Source organism: Chiloscyllium plagiosum, chromosome 4 (assembly GCF_004010195.1).
Source record: "Chiloscyllium plagiosum isolate BGI_BamShark_2017 chromosome 4, ASM401019v2, whole genome shotgun sequence".
NCBI lineage: Eukaryota > Metazoa > Chordata > Chondrichthyes > Orectolobiformes > Hemiscylliidae > Chiloscyllium > Chiloscyllium plagiosum.
The window spans coordinates 44340757-44359554 of NC_057713.1; the positions used below are offsets into that span (position 1 = coordinate 44340757).

Sequence of the window (18798 nt, forward strand, 5' to 3'; positions counted from 1 at the left end):
TACACTTCATTGTTCATCCCTGTTCTCCAGACAGGCAGCACATTTGTAAGGAACAAGCTGGTGCAGCTCTTGCTGTCAGCACTCTTTTTGTTCCTAGTTCTGCTGGTGCTATTCATGTAATAATCATTAGAGTTACACTAAGTTGAAATGAAACATTATAAGCTGTGCCAGAGTAGAAATCAGCCAAAAAACACCAGAGATTTTGTATTTGTAAAATGCTTTTCATTTTCCCTGTACATACTTTTCAAACAATGATGCAAGCATAATAACCAATTTGCACACAGGATGCGATGATAACTATGTTTGCTTTTCTTCTTGTGTTGATTGGCCAAGATTTTGTAGATAGCTCCATTGCTCATACTGCCATGGGATCTATTATATCCATCCAAGAGGGCACACAGGGCCTTAGTTTCACATCTCATCCAAAAGACACACCCCTCCAAAAATGTAGCACTTCCTCAGTATTGCAATGGAGTTTCAGATTTTTCATGTGGGAGTGGGATTCAAACTGGAAAATTGCGACCCAGAGGGAGAGGTACAGCTGACACAAATCCTTAATTTTCTAAGGCTGCAAAAGTAACCTTGCAAAGTGTGAAAGTGCCTTCTAGACTTTTAAGGGTGAAATCCCCAGGACAAGCACTGTGAACAAAGTCTTTCACAGAATCAGACAAAATCAGTGGTGAGGTTTCCTTGCTTTTTGGCATATTTCTTTGTTGGGTCATCAATCCCTCTCATAGCAGTGCATATTTACATCGCTTTCACGCGCCAGTTCTGGGAAGCCTGGCATACACCTGAGTCCGAAGTAAATTTCAAAAGCCATGTTAATATCATCTTAACTGACCAACCAACCTTTTGAAATTGATACCCTGTCTTTTCAAGGAGTCTGCGTGAACTCAAACTAATATATTCTAGTTAAATGCACAAGTAGGCAGCTGTCTTACAGAAAATGAGAGGTTTGTGAGTGCTACAATGTTGAAAAGTTATTTTGATTCACTTTAGGGTTTACATTTTCCAGTTAAATATGATTTGCACATTTAAGATGGATTGAAAATTTAGTGCAATTCATGCACTATCTGCATACAACAGCATAGGGTGCATACCATGATAGCCAGTAAATGTATCCAACTTGAGGGATTTTTCAGCATCAATTTCTCTCCTATAGCTGTTTCATAAATGTATCATGTCTTCCTCGGACATGTGTACTTTTATTTCTACTATCATTTAGAAAAAAACTCAATCAAAATAATATTACAGATAAAGTGCCAATTCTCCCAAAACTTTGAGGCCAGGTTAATGCCCTACATGAGCCTTCTCCCACGTTATTCCATTTCACCCTAACTATATGTTGCCGTTTATTTAAACTCTCTACTATTCTTTCATCCTCCACCAAAAAACGTACTGATAAAACATTTAGGGGGGATCTAGGGAATTATTTTTCAGTGAATTAAAACAGAAAGGGCTGGAGAAGCTCAGCAGGTCTGGCAGTCCCTGTAGAAAGAAAAAGGGTAAGCATTTTAACTCAACTATGATGTACAAGCAATGACCTAGTTACTTACCTGGTTTTGTGTGTGGAATTTGAATTCAATAAAAATCTGGAATATTTTAGGTAAGAAAAGCAATCATTGTTACCTGGCCTGGCCTGGCCTCCATGAGATTCCAGGACCATCGAAATGCAGTTGACTCTCAACAGCATCCTGAAATATCCAAGGAAGCCATTTGTTATATCAACTGCTGAAAAGTCTCAAAAAAGGGATGTAATGAAATGGACCATCATGCATTGGCTAAAGCGCCAGAAATGACTATGCTAAACACAGCCCAGCTGCTCAAAATTCTACTTATCGACATTCAAGAGCTGGTCTCAATTAGTCAAGCAATGGAATCAACCCTTACATGCTATTTATAAAATATTTAAGAGGAGAACTAGGGAATTATTTTTAAATGAATTAAAAACAGAAAGTGCTAGAGAAACTCAGCAGGTCTATCAATCTTGGCATGGTTCCAAGGAAGGTTCACTTGATTTCTCTCCACAGATGCTGCCAGACCTGCTGAGCTTTTCCAGCAATTTCTATTTGTGTTTCTGGCAGTCACTAACGCAGTCAGATCGTGCAGAGGAGGTGGCACAGTCAGGAGGGAGTTGCCCTCAGAGTCCTCAACATTGACTTTGGACCCAGTGAAGTTGCATAGCATCAGGTCAGATATGGGCAATGAAACTGCCTGCTGATTACCACGTACTGTCCTCTCTCGGCTGATGAATCAATACTCCTCCATGTTGAGCAAAACATGGTAGAAGCACTGAAGGTGGCAAGGCTGCAACATGTAAAGTGGCTGGGGGGTTTCAATGTCTACCACCAAGAGTGACTTGATAGCTGCTACACTGGGTCTGTGACAGGTGGGGTGAGGGAACTACAAGAGCAGAAAACATACTTGACCTCATCCTTACTAATTTGCCAGCTACAGATGCATTTGTCCATGATAGCATAGGAGCAGACTTTATGGAGACAAAGTCTACTGTCAAGTTGAGGATACACTCCATTGTCATGACAAAATATATCCATTTGACACAAAGTGAGATAGATTTTGAACAGATCTTGCAACTCAAGAGTGGGCATCTAACAGCTGCAAGGGCGATCAACAGAAGAATTTTATTCCAACACAATCTGTATACTCATGGCCCAGCATTACCCCAGCCAGAAATGCTGATTGAATCATCCATCCTGACCTTTTTCAGAGGTCCCCAGCTTTACAGATGCCAGTCTTCAGTCAATTCAATATATTCCACGTGATTTCAAGTAATGACTGAAGACACTGGTCACTGTAGAAATTATGGGCCCTGACAGCATACCAGCAACTATTTAAAATGTGCTGCAGAACTTGCTGTGCCACTGGCCTAGCTGTCACAACACTGGCATCTACCCGATAATGTGGAAAATTGTTGCATATATGTCCTGTACATTAAAAAAGGGTGAAAGTTTATGAAATATGTCTTCAACAATGCTATCAAGCAGCATTTGCTTAGCAATAAGCTACTTGCTGAAACTCAGTCAGAGTTCTGGCAGTTTTACTCAGTTCCTGACCTCATACAGCTTTGATGAAATAAGAGCTCCATTCTGGTGATGAGCTGAGAGTGACTGCCATTAACATCAGGGCCAATTTGACCAAATGTGGCATCAAACCTAGAAGTCAAGCAGAAACGTTCCAAAGGTTAGAGCTATACCTAGCACAAAGGAAAGTGGCTGTGGATTTTGGAGTTCAGTCATCTCAGCTCCAGGATGTTGTTGCAAGTTTCATCAGGATAGTGTCATAAGACAAACCACCTTCAGTTGCTTCATCAATCACCTTCCATCCATCATAAGATCAAGAGTGGCTTTGTTTGCAGAAGATTGCGCAGTGTTCAGCACTATTTATGACTTCTCTGATTCTGAAGCAGTCCATGTTCAAATACAACAGGACCTGGACAATTTCCAGTTTTGAGAAGAAGAAAGTGAGGGTTGCAGATGCTGGAGATCAGAGTCGAAAGTGTGATGCTGGAAAAGCAGAGCAGGTCAGGTAGCATCTGAGGAGCAGGAGAGTCAACATTTCGGGTATAAGCCCTTCATCAGGAATGTGGCTTGTGGGCTGGGGGTGGAGAGATAAACGGGAAGGGGGTGGGGTTGGGGCCAGGTAGCTAAGAATGCAGTAGGTAGATGAGGTGAGGGAGAAGGTGATAGATCCATCATCAAACTCTTACTACCCGACGCCTGGAGGAAGAAAGCCTCATATTCCGCCTTGGCACCCTGCAACCACACAGGATTAGTGTGGATTTCAACAGTTTCCTCATTTCCCCTCCCCCCACATTATCCCACTTCCAAGCCTCCAACTCGAGCCCTCCTGTCCTGCCAGACATTGACATTTTTTTAACATATTGGAATTTACATTTAGTTTTTCCATTTGCAACAATGTTATTTCTGAATTTTTCCATTTCCATTATTTCTGTTACATTCTCAATTTTTCTGAAGCGCAAGTGATCTAACCCACTGATCTAATAGCATTTCTTTCTCCCTTGCAAAAGCCACAAACATGTGATTCTCTTAACATGTGACAATCTCATAAGCATTAAGTCGACAGTTTTTGACAGTCTGACACTCTACAGACTGTTCTTCTGCCAAACTGGTCTACACAGTTATAGCTGTACCTGTCAAAACACTTTTTATCATTAATATCCAAAAATTGTTTGACCACTTCATCTGTCCACCCACCCCATCAGATGGAGTAATATATACTTCCAGTAAATGTATGCATTAGGCGTAGATTCTTAATTGCAACCTTGAAATCAGAATCATCTCCAAGATATTCTCTCCTCCTCTGTCGTTATGCTGAAGCTTTTCTTTGGCCAACTCTGAATTCCCTATCTCTTTTGTGTTCAAGATTTTTAAAAAATCTATTTCCCTTTGCTTCTCTTTTCTCAATTTTCATTGTCCTCTGGTTTTCTTCTAGCTGCCCTTTCTCCAAGTCCATCTTTTCTTATTTCTAGCTGTATCTCAGCTAAATCCAACTGTGACATCAATGTCTAGGTTTCTTTTCTTTCAGTTGTAAATATTGGAAACATCTCATCCTTATAAAATCCTACTTTTACTTTAAACTTCAATTTATCTTCTGTCTCAGTTTTGCTTTAGTCAAAAATTTCAAACAACCCACTGTTGTAACTTTTAATTCGAGAAAACTCTTAGCAACATTCAAAGCCATACAGTAAACTTTACCATAACACATCTGTTTTATGCCTAGAATCACAACGTATTTGTTAATTTGAGTAAGAGAAGGAACTCTCTTAAACTGAGTGAATTCAAATCCTTCAAGACCTTCCAATTCTTATGATTATTTATGATTCCTGAACAGTCAGATCTGAGACTGAAATTTGGTTAAAGTCATAGAGTCATAGAGTTTCACAGCACAGATACAGACCCTTCAGTTCAAGTTGTCCATGCCAACCAGATATCCTGTACTGATCTAATCTCATTTGCCAGCATTTGACCTATTTCCTTCTAAACCCTCCCTATTCATGTACCCATCCAGATGTCTTTTAAATGTTGTGATTGTACCCACCTCCACTACCTCCTTTGACAGCTTGCGCCATACATTTAAAAAGTTGTTCCTCAGATCCTTTTTAAGCCTTTCTTCTCTTAACTTAAACCTGAGCCCTCTATTTTGGACTCTCCTACCTTGGGAAAAAGACCTTGGCTATTCATCCTATCCATGCCCTTCATGATCCTTGGTTCTAGATTCCCCAGCCAGGGAAAACAGCTTCCTTGCGTCTATTCTGTTCAGCTCTGGTTATAATTTTATGTTTCTATAAGATCCCCTCTCATCCTTATAAATTTCAATGAATATGGGTCCATTTAAACCAATCTCTCTTCATTTGACAGCCCACTTTTTTTAAAATATAAGATTAATAAGTAAGCGTTTCACTGAAACACAAGCACATGATGTGCAGCACTGGCTTTAACAATAAAAGAATAGATTACTTCTAAAAACTGGAGTCGAGGAGAAGGGGTTGAATGCTCTACTCCGGCTCCTAGTTCCTATATTTGTAAAAGAATAGACTATAATGTAGAATAAACTAAATTATTTGTATATAGTACAAATTGAAAGCTTTCAAAGCACACCACAAAAATAAAATATTCCATTTATCCCAACAGCATCCCTTTAAGTATTCAAACACAAGAGAGAATTCCCTTTTTTATTACATATATAGGTTTGATTTAACTGTTGCTTTTGCTTCCCTTTGATGAAAGTTTGACTTTTATGTATTTGCTTTTCTTAAAAGGGTACTATGGGCAGTCTTTAAATAGGCAATTACTGGAAGTTACTTGTCTTGAGTGGACTTCTTAGGCTTACTTACTGGAAAATTTGCTGCAAAATACCATGTTGGTGTGAAAGTTCCTATGAAAATGGATTCTGATGGTTCCTCAATATGTGCTCTTTACAGTTCATATTGCTCCTCCTATTCCATTTTTTTTGCCTCAGTTATAGAAATTCTTTGTCTTTGCAGCATTCAATGGTTTGAATGTTTTTTAATGTGGGAGAAGACAATAATTTTTCTTCAGACTTGAAAATCATTACCATTGATCTCAGACACTGAGTTAAGGGTAAGAAAAAGATGGTAGGTTCCTTATGAATATTAAAGGCACAGCATTCAACTTTGATGGAAGGAAGACTAGGCATTAGTGAATCAGTAACTTGATTTGCTTTTCCACTGAAGTCAGTTGCACAGTATATCCCTTACCTAGACATAAATGATAAAACCAGCTTCTGGAAGACAGAGGGATAGAGCTTATGATATTCTATTGAAATTTTTCTTTTATCTTTGAAACAAAACTAAAATGGCAAAGGTACTTGCAATGCATTTAATATCTCCCTCAAGTTTAAACATCAAACAATGTAGTTAGCATCTCACAGAAACCACGTAGTGATAAAGGAAAACATTCCCTTTCAGGAAGAAACAGAAATAGGTCTGAGCATGTAATGTTCCAAATTTAGAATGTGAGTGTTACCACAGTTTGAATAGTACAGCTATTAAATAATTCATTGTGGTCTCAATCAGCTCACAAAACCATAGCAAATTGCAGCACAGAAACAGATCATTCAAGTCAGCAGCAAAGCTTTTCCTTACACATACCTCCAAACCTTGTAGAAACACAGAAGATTACAACACAGGACAAAAGCAGATAATTCAGACTATTAAGTATTAAAATGTTTCCAGTAACTGCCAGCAGTTGCCTTTGACAGGAAGGAGTTAACTAAAACCATCATCATTTTTACATTTAGCTCTGCTTCAGCAGGTGCTGCATTTGGTAAAAGCCCAAAACATTAATATTGTTTTTGCAAATTGCAAACTTTAACACCAACATGTGTCAACATGATGCTTAAGTGAAGGAAAACAGTTTTAATTAGATTGTGTTTGATTAATTCTCAGTTCCTCAGCTTGCTAAAATGTTGTGTTAGTCATTCAGCTTAGAGGAAGTTTGCACAGGCAAACGTCAGAAAAAGAAGCAGGCTTATACCAAAATATAGCATTAATGTGTTTTGCTGTCCGTGGGAGTCATCAAAATGATTTGTGAAACACTAGAAGTGAGACGTGAAGCTAAACTGTAGAATTCAAGTATAAATGTGTGCAAACCAAATTATATTCTGAGTTCATAATGGTCTCTTAACCTCATAGATAATAAGGAGTAAAAACAGTCAATGGTGTATTTGAAAGATGAAAATGACTCCTCCTTATCTGAAATTATCATTAATTTGTGATCTATCTGGCAGGGGCTATGAATCATAAACAATTTTTATTCAGATCACGAGTTTCACAGAAAACCAATGTAAATCTTATTTTGTTCCTATAGGCTTTCTATGCCTTCTGTGATGCCAATGCTGTTAGCCATTCCTTCAATGTCTTTGTTGTGGAGGTTGCAGAAGGAATTTAAGCATTCACTGAAGTCCAACAAACAATTAAAAGAAATACTGATTGCTAATCATATTTTGTTTGTTATGCCATTGACAAATAATGGTCTAATTCTAGCTCATGATAAGAAAATGAATTTTTCCTTCAAAGAATTACATCAAGTCATCAGACTGAATCCATAAATTGCTTACATGGTTAGTGATGGTTGTCCCAGCAACAGACTGGTGATAGTGAATGCCTTATTGGTCGTCAGCAATTTTCACTTCAAGGATTTTAACCAGTGAGAAGTTTGAGAGATCAGTGAAATGTTAGAATTAATAATTCAGTTTGGCATCAGTACACAATAATAAATAAATTACTTGACATTTGAAATTAGAATAAACATTGTCAGACCATACTAAATAATTCACATTCTTCAAACTCACCTTGCTAGCTTTTAATAAAAATTATTATTTTTTGCTACTATTGATCATGAGCTGCGTAAATTATTTCTGAAGAAAGTAAAAGCTATTTGGGTCTTAGACATGTGAGCAGAGGTCAATAAAGTCCTGGAGAATTGAAGAAATCTCCATGATACCTTGTGACAGCACTGTATTTCCCAGATGAGGTATATTGCAGCAATGCTTCGCACTGTTAAGTAGATTAGTGCATGAAGTGACAGTTTTATTGTTGGTGGAGTTGTCCTGATTTTTCTTGGATGGATGACTGAATGGGACATAGCTTTGTGGTACATGAACTAACTTCATTCACTGCCTTTAATTTTTTTCTCTCTTCACTCTCAGCTGACAATAATTGAATTGATCTTCTTCAGCATTCTTTGTTACTTTTGGAAAAAAATAATTTGCCTTGGCACATTGTGACACATTGCACCCTTTGAATCACCCACTGAGCACCATGAAGGGCAATCACACTTTCTCACTTTAAAGTTAAGAAACAATATATACATAAGGGGGAATTTGAATTATGCATTTTGATGGGATTGCAGTATTAAGAAGTATGGTATAGAAATCAGCTTTACTTTGAAAAAGCATAGGTGTTCTGGAATTTTGAAAGTGCATTATCTTATACATTGGGACTTGAATTTGGAGCAGCATCTGTTTCCACATGGTTTACAACCAGTAATGACAAATTCCAATGGAGGAAAATCTGGCTGCTTGGCCTTCCCACTCTACTTTATCAATGACTTCACCTTTGCAGTCTGGATATCAGGCTCTCACAGTAATCAAAATAGAAAGTGTTAAAGAAACTCAGCAAGTCTGACAGCACCTGTAGAGAGAAAAGCAGAGTTAACACATTGAGCCCAATATGATGTCTTTACCTCCAAAGGGTTTCTTCTCCTGTTTGAGATTTCCTGACGAATGGAAGCAATCTCTCAGCAATTATCGTTTCAAGTCCCTTCAAAATCTTGAATGTCTGAATGACATTGTTCTAAACTGTAGAGAATATAGATCCAGTTTGATCAGATATTTATTATAGGGCAAATCCCTTATTCCAGAACCTAATGTCATTAACATTTACTGTGCTGCCTTCTTTCTGAAACAGGGAGACCAAAACTGCACACAGTACTCCACATGTGGTCTCCGTAAAATCCCGTTCACCTGTAACAAGACTTCTTCATTCCTGTGTTCCAATCCATTTGCAGGAAAGACAAACATGCCATTTGTCTTTCTAATTGCTTTCTGTACCTCAAATAAGCTTTCTGCAGTCACTACACAAGCCTACCTAAGTCTCTTTGAATATCAATGATGAGAGGTTTATACCTTTAAAAATATTATTTCTCTATTTTTTGTGACCAAAGTGATACCTTCATGCTTTTACTTCCCAACTTTATAATCCATTTGCCATCTTATTTCCTGCTTGCATGGTGGCTCAGTGGTTAGCACTGCTGCCTCACAGCGCCAGAGTCCCAGGTTTGATTCCAGCCTTGGGCGACTGTCTGTGTAGAGTTTGCACATTCTCCCTGTGTCTGTGTGGGTTTTCTCTGGGTGCTCCGGTTTCCTCCCACATTCGAAAGATGTGCAGGTCAGGTCAATTGGCCATGCTAAATTGTCTATAGTGTTAGGTGCATTAGTCAGAGGGGGTGGGTTACTCTTCAGAGGGTCGGTGTGGACATGTCGGGCTGAAGGGCCTGTTTCGACACTAGGGAATCTAATCTAATCTTACTTAACCTGCCTATATTTATTTGCAGTTTCTTTGTGTCCTTCCCACAGCTTCCTATTCCAACAGGCTTTGCATCATCAGCAAATTATATATATATCAACAAATAGATATGTTACTTTCTGTCTTTTAGCTAAGTTCTTCATGAAGATTGTAAATAGTCTACAGCATTGACTTTTGTGGCACTCCACTATGCAATGTGCATCAACTTGAGAATGCCTTGTTTCTTTCTAGCTCTTCTTTGTGTCCATTAACTAATCCTCTATCTGTGCTTATATATCACACCCAACTCTATAAGCCCTTATCTTGTCTATTAAACTTTCATGTGGTCCTTCATCTAATGTCTTTTGGAAACCGAGGTATATTACATTGATGGTTTCCCTTTGTTACATATACTGGTTACATATTCAAAAAGCACCAAGAAGTTTGTTGAACAGGATTTCCCTTTAGTAACACCATTTTGACTTATTTTAGTCATGCTAGGTTTATCTAAATATGTTGTTAAATCTTCCTTAATGATGGCTTTCAGGTTTTCCCAATATGGCCTGAAGTTCCCTGTTATCTCTCACCCTCCTTTCTTAAAAAACAACTTTCAATCTGGTGGGACTGTTCCCAATTCTAAGACATTTTGGAAAATAATGGCTAACACATCAACGTCTCTGCAACTATCCTTTTGTAACCCGAGGGTGAAAGAAATCAGGGGTTGGGAATTTATCAGATTTTAGACGATATATATTCTAGAATACGTTTGTTCATGTTGATATTACTTTTGTTATTCTTTTTCTTAGAAAATGATGACTGCAGTTGGGAGATCAGAGTCAAAAAGTGGGGCACTGGAAAAGCACAGCAGGTCAGGCAGCATCTGAGGAGCAGGAGAGTCGACGTTTCAGGCATAAGCTCTTCATCAGAAATTCCTGATGAAGGGCTTATGCCTGAAACATTAACTTTCCAGCTCCTCAGATGCTGCCTGACCTGCTGTGCTTTTCCAGTGCTACACCTTTTGACTCATTCTTTTAGTGCTTAGTTGCCATCTATTTGTGGAAATACACTTTTGCCGACACAAAATATTTGTTCAGTACCTCTGCCATTTCCTCATTCCCCACAATAATTTCTCCTGTTTCTACTTCTAAGGGACCACCATTTTACTCCAGCTACTGTCTTCACTTTTATATACATATGATGAAGGAGCAGTGCTCCAAAAGCTAGTGCTCCAATTAAACTTGTTGGACTATAACCTGGCATTATGTGATTATTAACCTTATAAAAGCTTCAACTATGTGTTTAATATTTCTGGTCACACTCAAACATTTTCCATATTTACTAGTCATTTGCTGGTTTCTAAAACAATTTCAATGCTCAGAGAGTTTTTTTTGCAATATTATAGACCTCCTATTTTAATATAATAATCCTTAACTCCCTGAGTAAATAATGGATGAGTATTTCTTGCTGAGTTTTTGTTCTCTAATAGAATGTACATCTGTTGAACACTCTCAAAATTTAAAGAAATACTAATGTTCATTTATAGCCATATCTTTTAGCTATATACCCGATTAACCTTAGTCAGTTCTCTCCCCATATCTATGTAATTGGATTTGGTTAAATTTAAAATTCTTATTTATGTTTGGAATATGTTACTCTTAACATGAAAATGAATCATCATGTGATCACTGTTTCTCAGAAGATCTTTAACTGTGATGTTACTAATTAATCTGGCTTGATTTGGAAATGCCGGTGTTGGACTGGGGTGTACAAAGTTAAAAATCACACAACACTAGGTTATGGTCCAACAGGTTTAATTGGAAGCAGTAGCTTTCAGAGTGCTGCTCCTTCTCTGGCTTCATTACACATGCTGAATCTAAGATAGCTTTATCCCTTCTCAGTTCCACAATCTGTGTTCCAAGAAAGTGTCAAGTAAACATTCTGCAAACTCAGTTTTGGAACATGCTTGCTGATTTGATTGTCTTAGTCTACATGAAGGTAAACTTCTCCCACAATTATTACATTGCCTTTATTACAAGCTCCAAACATGAACTGCTCTGTCCACTGATATGACGGCCTAAAGATACTCCCAATAATATTTTCTGACTTCCACTTTTCATAATTTCTACCCATGTTGATTATACATTCATGATCCTATAAGTCAAGATCCTTTCTAACTTACTGCCTTATGTTATTCTTTGCAACCAGTGCTACCCTTCCTTCTTTTCCATCTGTCTATCTCTCTGAAATATTCTCTATCTTGAATATATTTATTTCCCACCCTTGATCTCCTTGTAACAATGGCTCTGTAATGGCGATTACATTTAAAACACCCTACTTTTGTCATTAGTTCATCTACCTTGTTGTAGGTGTTTCAGACATTGAAATGAAGAATATATCATTTAATTTTTTAACTTCTGTTTCCTCTAATGACCTCAAAAACTGACGTACAATTTTTGCTAAACTCTTTGACACCTCCTGTCCCACTCTGCTTACCTTTTCACATATCACGATATTATTCTGATGCTTTCATCTTTCACTTTGTATTTTGTGTTTCTAAATCTCATTTTTCCTGAATCCCCCCACCCCTCTGCCAAAACTCAGCACGAAGAGAATTGCAATGAAACCATTTTTACAGCACAAGGAGAAAGTCTGCAAAAAGTGACAGAAGAAAATCATTTTCTAAATTCAGATTGACTTGCATCTTTAAAAAGGTAAACTTTTGGAAACTGAGTAGAGGGAGCGATGCCCATTATGGTGCCATGTCTTTCCAAATGGGGCATCAACAGGGTTTCTGCTGCTGTCCTAAAGACTACCTCTAACTCTTTCTTGGTGGTCCTTCATGCTAATGACTCCAGAGGAGTGAGATGGGGAAATGAGCTAGTCCTGTGTCCTTGCTATCATGTAGATTTAGCAGAATGATGAAGAACAATGTTTCTTTCAGAAAAAGAATGGGAACATGTAAATGAAACATGGTGCACAAATTTATTGCCCATACCATCCAAGTTTGAATGGAATTGCAGGTGCAAACCTAGTGAACAATGTTACACTGCTTATATAATCTACTATCTTCATTCCTGGTTTATTCTTATCACCATCAATCATTGTCACTTTCATTACTGCTTCTGGCAATCAATTATGTTAATGATCAAGCAGGCAATTGTGAAGCACTGGTACGGCATTTAAGCAGAAAGTATTCAACTTTAATGTCTCTGTGTTCTTGTAAAATTCTCCCCTTGTAGAAAACTGCAGCAACAGTGCATTTTAATAGAGGTACATATCCCAATAGATTGCATCTTGAGTTTGGAACATTTTGTTTCAGTAAAGTAAGTTTGCAGGCTACATCATCAAGCCAACGTGACGACACAATAGTTTAGCAAACCAATAAATTTGTTCACCTTTAACTGAATGGATCAGAATATATCCTAATGAATCATCCATCACATTCATAAGCCATTTCTCAAAACAACTGATTTAATTCTTTTGATATCATCTTCATCATTTTCAATCCGCAAATTTATTTCTCATTTGACTAAAATTATCTCATTTTACTGTGCTATCTAAAATAATTGATATTGTCTAATTTTCTATTTGCAATTATATTGAAAAAGTGCCAATAGAACCCCAATTGCAAAATAATTTTTAAATTTGAATGTCACTGAATTAATACAATCTAATTTATTAATACATTTAAAGATATACTCTTAGGGGACTTTTTAAATATAAGTGTGGTAATACTTCATGAGACAGAGTGCCATATAATAAATATTTGATAATTCTTTTCAGCATCAAAGATTACCCATGTGTAAATAATGTACAAGGCAGCATGGTCAGCAGTATCACTAAAATATATATATTTTTTGCTTTCATTTTAGCAACCTCAACATTGAAGAAATATGTGGTAAGTGCTATGCTTTCACCATGTGCTATGCTCAATAGAGCAGCAAGTAAAATGCAGGAAAAGATTTCTAAGATATTGTATTTTTTTGTATAATGTTAAATGTTTTATTACCCACTTAGCAATATGATCATTTAAAATATGTTTTTTCAAACTAAAACTTGGAATTAAATTTTTAAAAACTGAATCAAACCATTCTACATTTCTGGAGTTGTGTATATGGTTTACTTTTCATGCAAAAATTCATGACAACTGGATGTAAATTGTCTGAAAGAGAGTTCAAAGGGGACAGAGTAATGTAGTATTTATGTGTGTTCCAGTGGTTCAACGTGTCTTCTGTTTTGTCAGTCCGTAATTGATGTTTTCTATTTGTCAGATTTTTGATCATAATTCCACAACACAATGTAGCCCAACTGATTATTTGATTTGTACTGATGCCTGTGGAGCTTATAAATTAAGTTAACAAATAAGAAACAATTTTCTCTTCATGCCAATTGTCAGTATTTGCTTTAAACGCTTCAATAGTTTGCAGAAAAGCCTGGCTTCGACCACGTCTTCGGTAATTTTCTTTACTCTGTTCAGCCATGCCCTGACTCCTATGAATAAGCTTGGCATTATTCACTGTTTTGTGCTAGCCTTGATTCAGTGGCAACATTCCCATTAGATGTTTGTTATTTCAAAGCCAACTTCAAAGACATGGACCAAAGTATCTAGGCTTACACATCAATATAGTGGTGATTGAAGTATTGAAAATGCTGCATAAAATATTGAATATCTCTTGAAATCAGGAACGGATGTCACAATGCATGAATACACCTGGTTCCTTCTGATGCAGATGGGAGACAAACTCCATGTGCATATTGCTCAATCTACAATTCACCGTCAACCATGACAAAATTTATTTCATCAATTGACATTCAAGCTGCTATCAACGTAAATTATTTTAAAATCTAGTTTATTCATATGGACATTAGGAAGGTCAAATTAGTTAATCTAGTGGACTGGCCAGGTCAAGGCTGGGCATCCTGTTTTACAGTGTGCCTTTTTAATGCTCTGATGAAGTGAACACAGTGTAAAATGGTATGGTCCAAACCCACCCGTCTCTTGCAAAATGTATTACATTATAAATACCCCCTTCAAGTTTCAAAAGGAAAGCCTGAGAATCACATATATTTGTTCTGAGAAAATATCATTCCTGCTGAACTAAATACAAGAGTTTATGTAAGGATTGAAATGGGATTCATGAATTCTCCAGATTCAAAGAGAGCATTGCCTCTAGTACTATCCTTTGGGAAACATTTCCAGTCTCAAAAACAGTTGTCATTCTGTGCTTCTTGTCCCTTAGTCAATTTTGTATTCTTACATGATTCTCTCTTATTCTCTGGGCTTTCATATTACTGGCAAGTCTAGTACTTGCAGTTCATCAGCTATATGAAATGGGCAATAATTAACATTCTTGCTAATGTAATTTCTTCATGGAATATTCATTTTTTAAAAGTTACATGAAAATTAATACATAGGCCATTATTAATTACTACAGCACTTTTTGTGGATATCATACTTCCCACATTTTCACCTGAGACAATTAGAAAAAAAACACTAGCAGCATCGGAACGATATGCGACCCAGCCAATATAAGCATGTTTGAGCAAACTTGGTGTATGGCAAGCAGTTCAATAAGTGACTGAACAAAATTATTAGGTAGAAGTCATTAACTTTTCAGTAAATTCTAATCTTATTTATGTGCTTGTCTCCTTTGATGCATACTAAATGTCCAGAAGCAATTGTAATCAATCCCAAAACAAAGATCTAAGGTTGAATAAGGCAATTGCTCTGGAAGAGTTAATATTGAAATTGCTTTGCCAGCAGAGAATGAAAGACAAATTTTTAGAAAGAAGCTAGTTACAGGTGCGTGGGGAAAAGATGGAAGTAAATAATGCCACCAGGCAGAAATAGAAGGCTCATGGAGTAAATTTTGAAATGCCAAAGAAAAGGAGATAATGTTACAAAAATAGTCCAAAGACGAGAAAGGAAGAAGAGAAAAGAATTGTTCTGACTTCAATATCCACAGTATTTTATTTTATTATCCACAGTATTTCTGAACAGAAGAAGTGATGTAGCAAACAATTTAGTTGTTAAGAATGTGCTCCATAACTGCCTTAATGGCAACAAAACATATAATATAACAATGGCCATGTCAATCTTGTGTAAGAATGAAAAGGAGGTAGGAGCAGTGAGGAGAGACAAGATCTGATAAATGATCATCAACTTCAAACAATTTCTTTGTTAATTTGTGAATAGTGATGTCATAGTGCATGCCTCCTGCATTGCAACATTTTCTGAGGTTTATTCTTCTTAGGTTTTCAGCATCAGCAACATTTTGCTTTTGTTTTCATCTGAGTAATCCAGCATGCTGTCAAAGCCACTTATACTTGCACAGGCAGCTTGTCTGACTGCTGTGTTGAATTTCAGGCTACCTGCCTTGATGTGAGAATAGTGTGAAGGGATCTAGTCATAACTGACATTATCTGCTGGGAGCACTCCTGTCCTTGCTAGCTCCAAAGAATTAAAAACAAATCAAAAAATAACTTCTGGGCAATGACAAATGTTTACAATTGTAACCCAGTATAATCTTGGCAGAGTTCAACTGCACTGTTCAAGGGGGATGTATATACATATCTAACATCCTTTTTTGATAACTGACAGGGTTATACTCCAAAATACTCCAAGTGAATTATGGTTTGGTATCTCTGAAGCAATCTTGGTTGGAGGGCTTTGGTCCCTGAAATCTTATGCCAGTCCATTATTTAGGAATAAAAGTTTGAATTCACATTTTAAATATTTTATGGAAAACTATATTATCACTTCAAAATTTGTTTCATTGGGTATAAGACTTTTTTAAAAACAAACAATGATCATGAAAAGCATGATTTAAATAAAGTCACAGAGTCATAGAAATGTACAGCATGGAAACAGACTCTTCAGTCCAACTCGTCCATGCTGACCAGATATCCTAAATTACTCTAGTACCATTTGCCAGCACTTGGCCCATATCGCTCTACACCCTTCCTATTCATGTACCCATCCAGATGCCTTTTAAATATCATAATTGTGTCAGCCTCCACCACCTCCTCTGGCAGATTATTCCATATATGCACCACCCTTTAGTTGAAAAAGTTGCCCCAAGGTCTTTTTTAAATCTTTCCCCTCTCACCCTAAACCTATGCCCTCTAGTTCTGAACTCCCTCATCCCAGGAACAGACTTTGTTTATTCACCCTTTCCATGCCCCTCATGATTTTATAAACCTCTATTAAGGTCACCCCTCAGCCTCCGATGCTCCACAGAAAACAACCTCAGCCAATTCAGCATCTCCCTGTAGCTCAAATCCTTCAACCCTGTCAATATCCTTGTAAATCTTTTCTGAACCCTTTCAAGTTTCACAACATCCTTCCTATAAAAAGGAGACCAGATTTGCACACAATATTCCAAATGTGGCCTAACCAATGTCCTGTACAGGCACAAAATGACCTCCCAATTCCTATACTCAATGCTCTGAACAGTAAAGGAAAGCATACCAAACACCTTCTTCACTATCCTATCTACCTCAGACTCCATTTTCAAGGAACTATGAACCTGCACTCCAAGGTTCTTTGTTCAGCAACATGCCCAGGAACTTACCATTAACTGTATTCGTCCTGTCCTGATTTGCTTTTCCAAAATGCAGCACTTAATCTGTGATTCTTTCTTTTTTAACTCATGCATTTTGGAGCTATCCTTGAAGACATAATGGTTGGAGATAGGGCCGTAACATACTAGAGCGGTGACAACTGGTCCCATTGTTGTGAATGTAAGGATGTAAGTTTGTTGTGACATTTCATGCGTACATTTTTCTTATGGAATTCCAGTACTTTACTTTCTACTTAAAATTTTATGAACACATCTCAGAAACTTACTTTGCCACTTCTTTTTCTGCTGTTTCTAATGGAATATCCCTCAAGCAGCACAACTGCACCTCCCATAAGTGTCATAGTTCCACTTCTCACATTTCTTCTACCTTCTATCCATGAGGATAACAATTTATCCCAAATTATGGGTGGTTGTTTTTATGATTCCTCTATCACATTGCTAACATTTCAAAGTATGTCATTGACCATACATAGCTTTGGGACATCCCAAAGTTGTGAATGATTCTATTGTCTAAACGACTGGTCAGAAACCAAAAGTACTTATGTACATATTGAACTTTTAATTAACCTTATGATTTTTTAAGAAATAGAACACAACCCCAGAAGATGGTTGTGGATGTAAAAACAGTGGCTGTCTGAAGAGGAATTCGAGAATTTTGCATTCAAAGTGGTTTGAGGGAACCTAAATTTAAAAATAATCTCAAAGGAAGGGAGGCAAATAAAACAAGCAGGACTGTGACTGTGGCTACATGATAACAAGGGGTGGACTGCCACACTCCCACTTTCTGCGGAAAGCCATTTCCAATGGATTATGTTGCAAACTGCAGGCATGAATTTTATTCTCCTTTCAAGAGTAGGAGTTAGAAAACAAATGTAATTCTGGTCTGGGTGCGCTAATGGGTGAAGGTGTGTGCTGTAAGGGTCACAGCTGAGAAAACCGCTAGTCATTCCTGCACAAGAGATGAAAAAAAAGGATGTCTCTCTCTCTTTCTTTCTTTGCTGAACCCAGGAAGTGAGTGAGTGAAACAGGATAAAGCCATTTCAGCTGACCTGCAAAACCAAGCTTCTCAAAATCAACTGAGATTTTGAACAATGCTTTCCACTCCTGATGAAAGAGAATCATGGGATATGTTGCATAACTCAATAATTCTGAAAATGTTAATGTTGGAGACACCACTAAGCCCCACCCAATCTGATGGCACCATAAGGACATGGTGAATAAAAAGCAGAACATCCTAAGATATTGTAGGGTGAAGACATATTCACAGGTCTCCCAATATTCTTAGTGACAATGACTAACTTACTAATGTAACCTATACCTGATTGCTATTGTGCAAAAGATTTTGTCTTATTTAAGACATGAACCTCTTCTCATTAAGACTTGCTAGTGTGTTTGGTATATCACTGTAAATGGATAGGACTTAGACACAGTCAACTATTCCAACCACAAGTTGGTTTTGAAAATGAAATTCCTTGAAAAGTTTATATTGGTTGGCATCACAGCACATACGACATAGTAGTGTTAGTGGGTATCATTGCATAATAAGGAGAAAGTGAGGATTGCAAATGCTGGAGATCAGAGTCGAGAGTGTGATGCTGGAAAAGCACAGCAGGTCAGGCAGCATCCAAGGATACTTCCTGTTGAAGA

At 37.3% G+C, this 18798-nt stretch overlaps 1 protein-coding gene across 1 annotated transcript in view; it reads left to right on the forward strand.

The window, feature by feature from the left end:
• The window catches only part of LOC122549189 (N-terminal EF-hand calcium-binding protein 1-like), a 64615-nt gene that overhangs the window by 44190 nt on the left and 1627 nt on the right, over positions 1-18798 (forward strand). The window contains exon 4 of the mRNA XM_043688580.1: positions 13441-13466. Within this exon, the coding sequence (XP_043544515.1) occupies positions 13441-13466 (26 nt within the window). The remainder of the gene's footprint in view (positions 1-13440; positions 13467-18798) is intronic.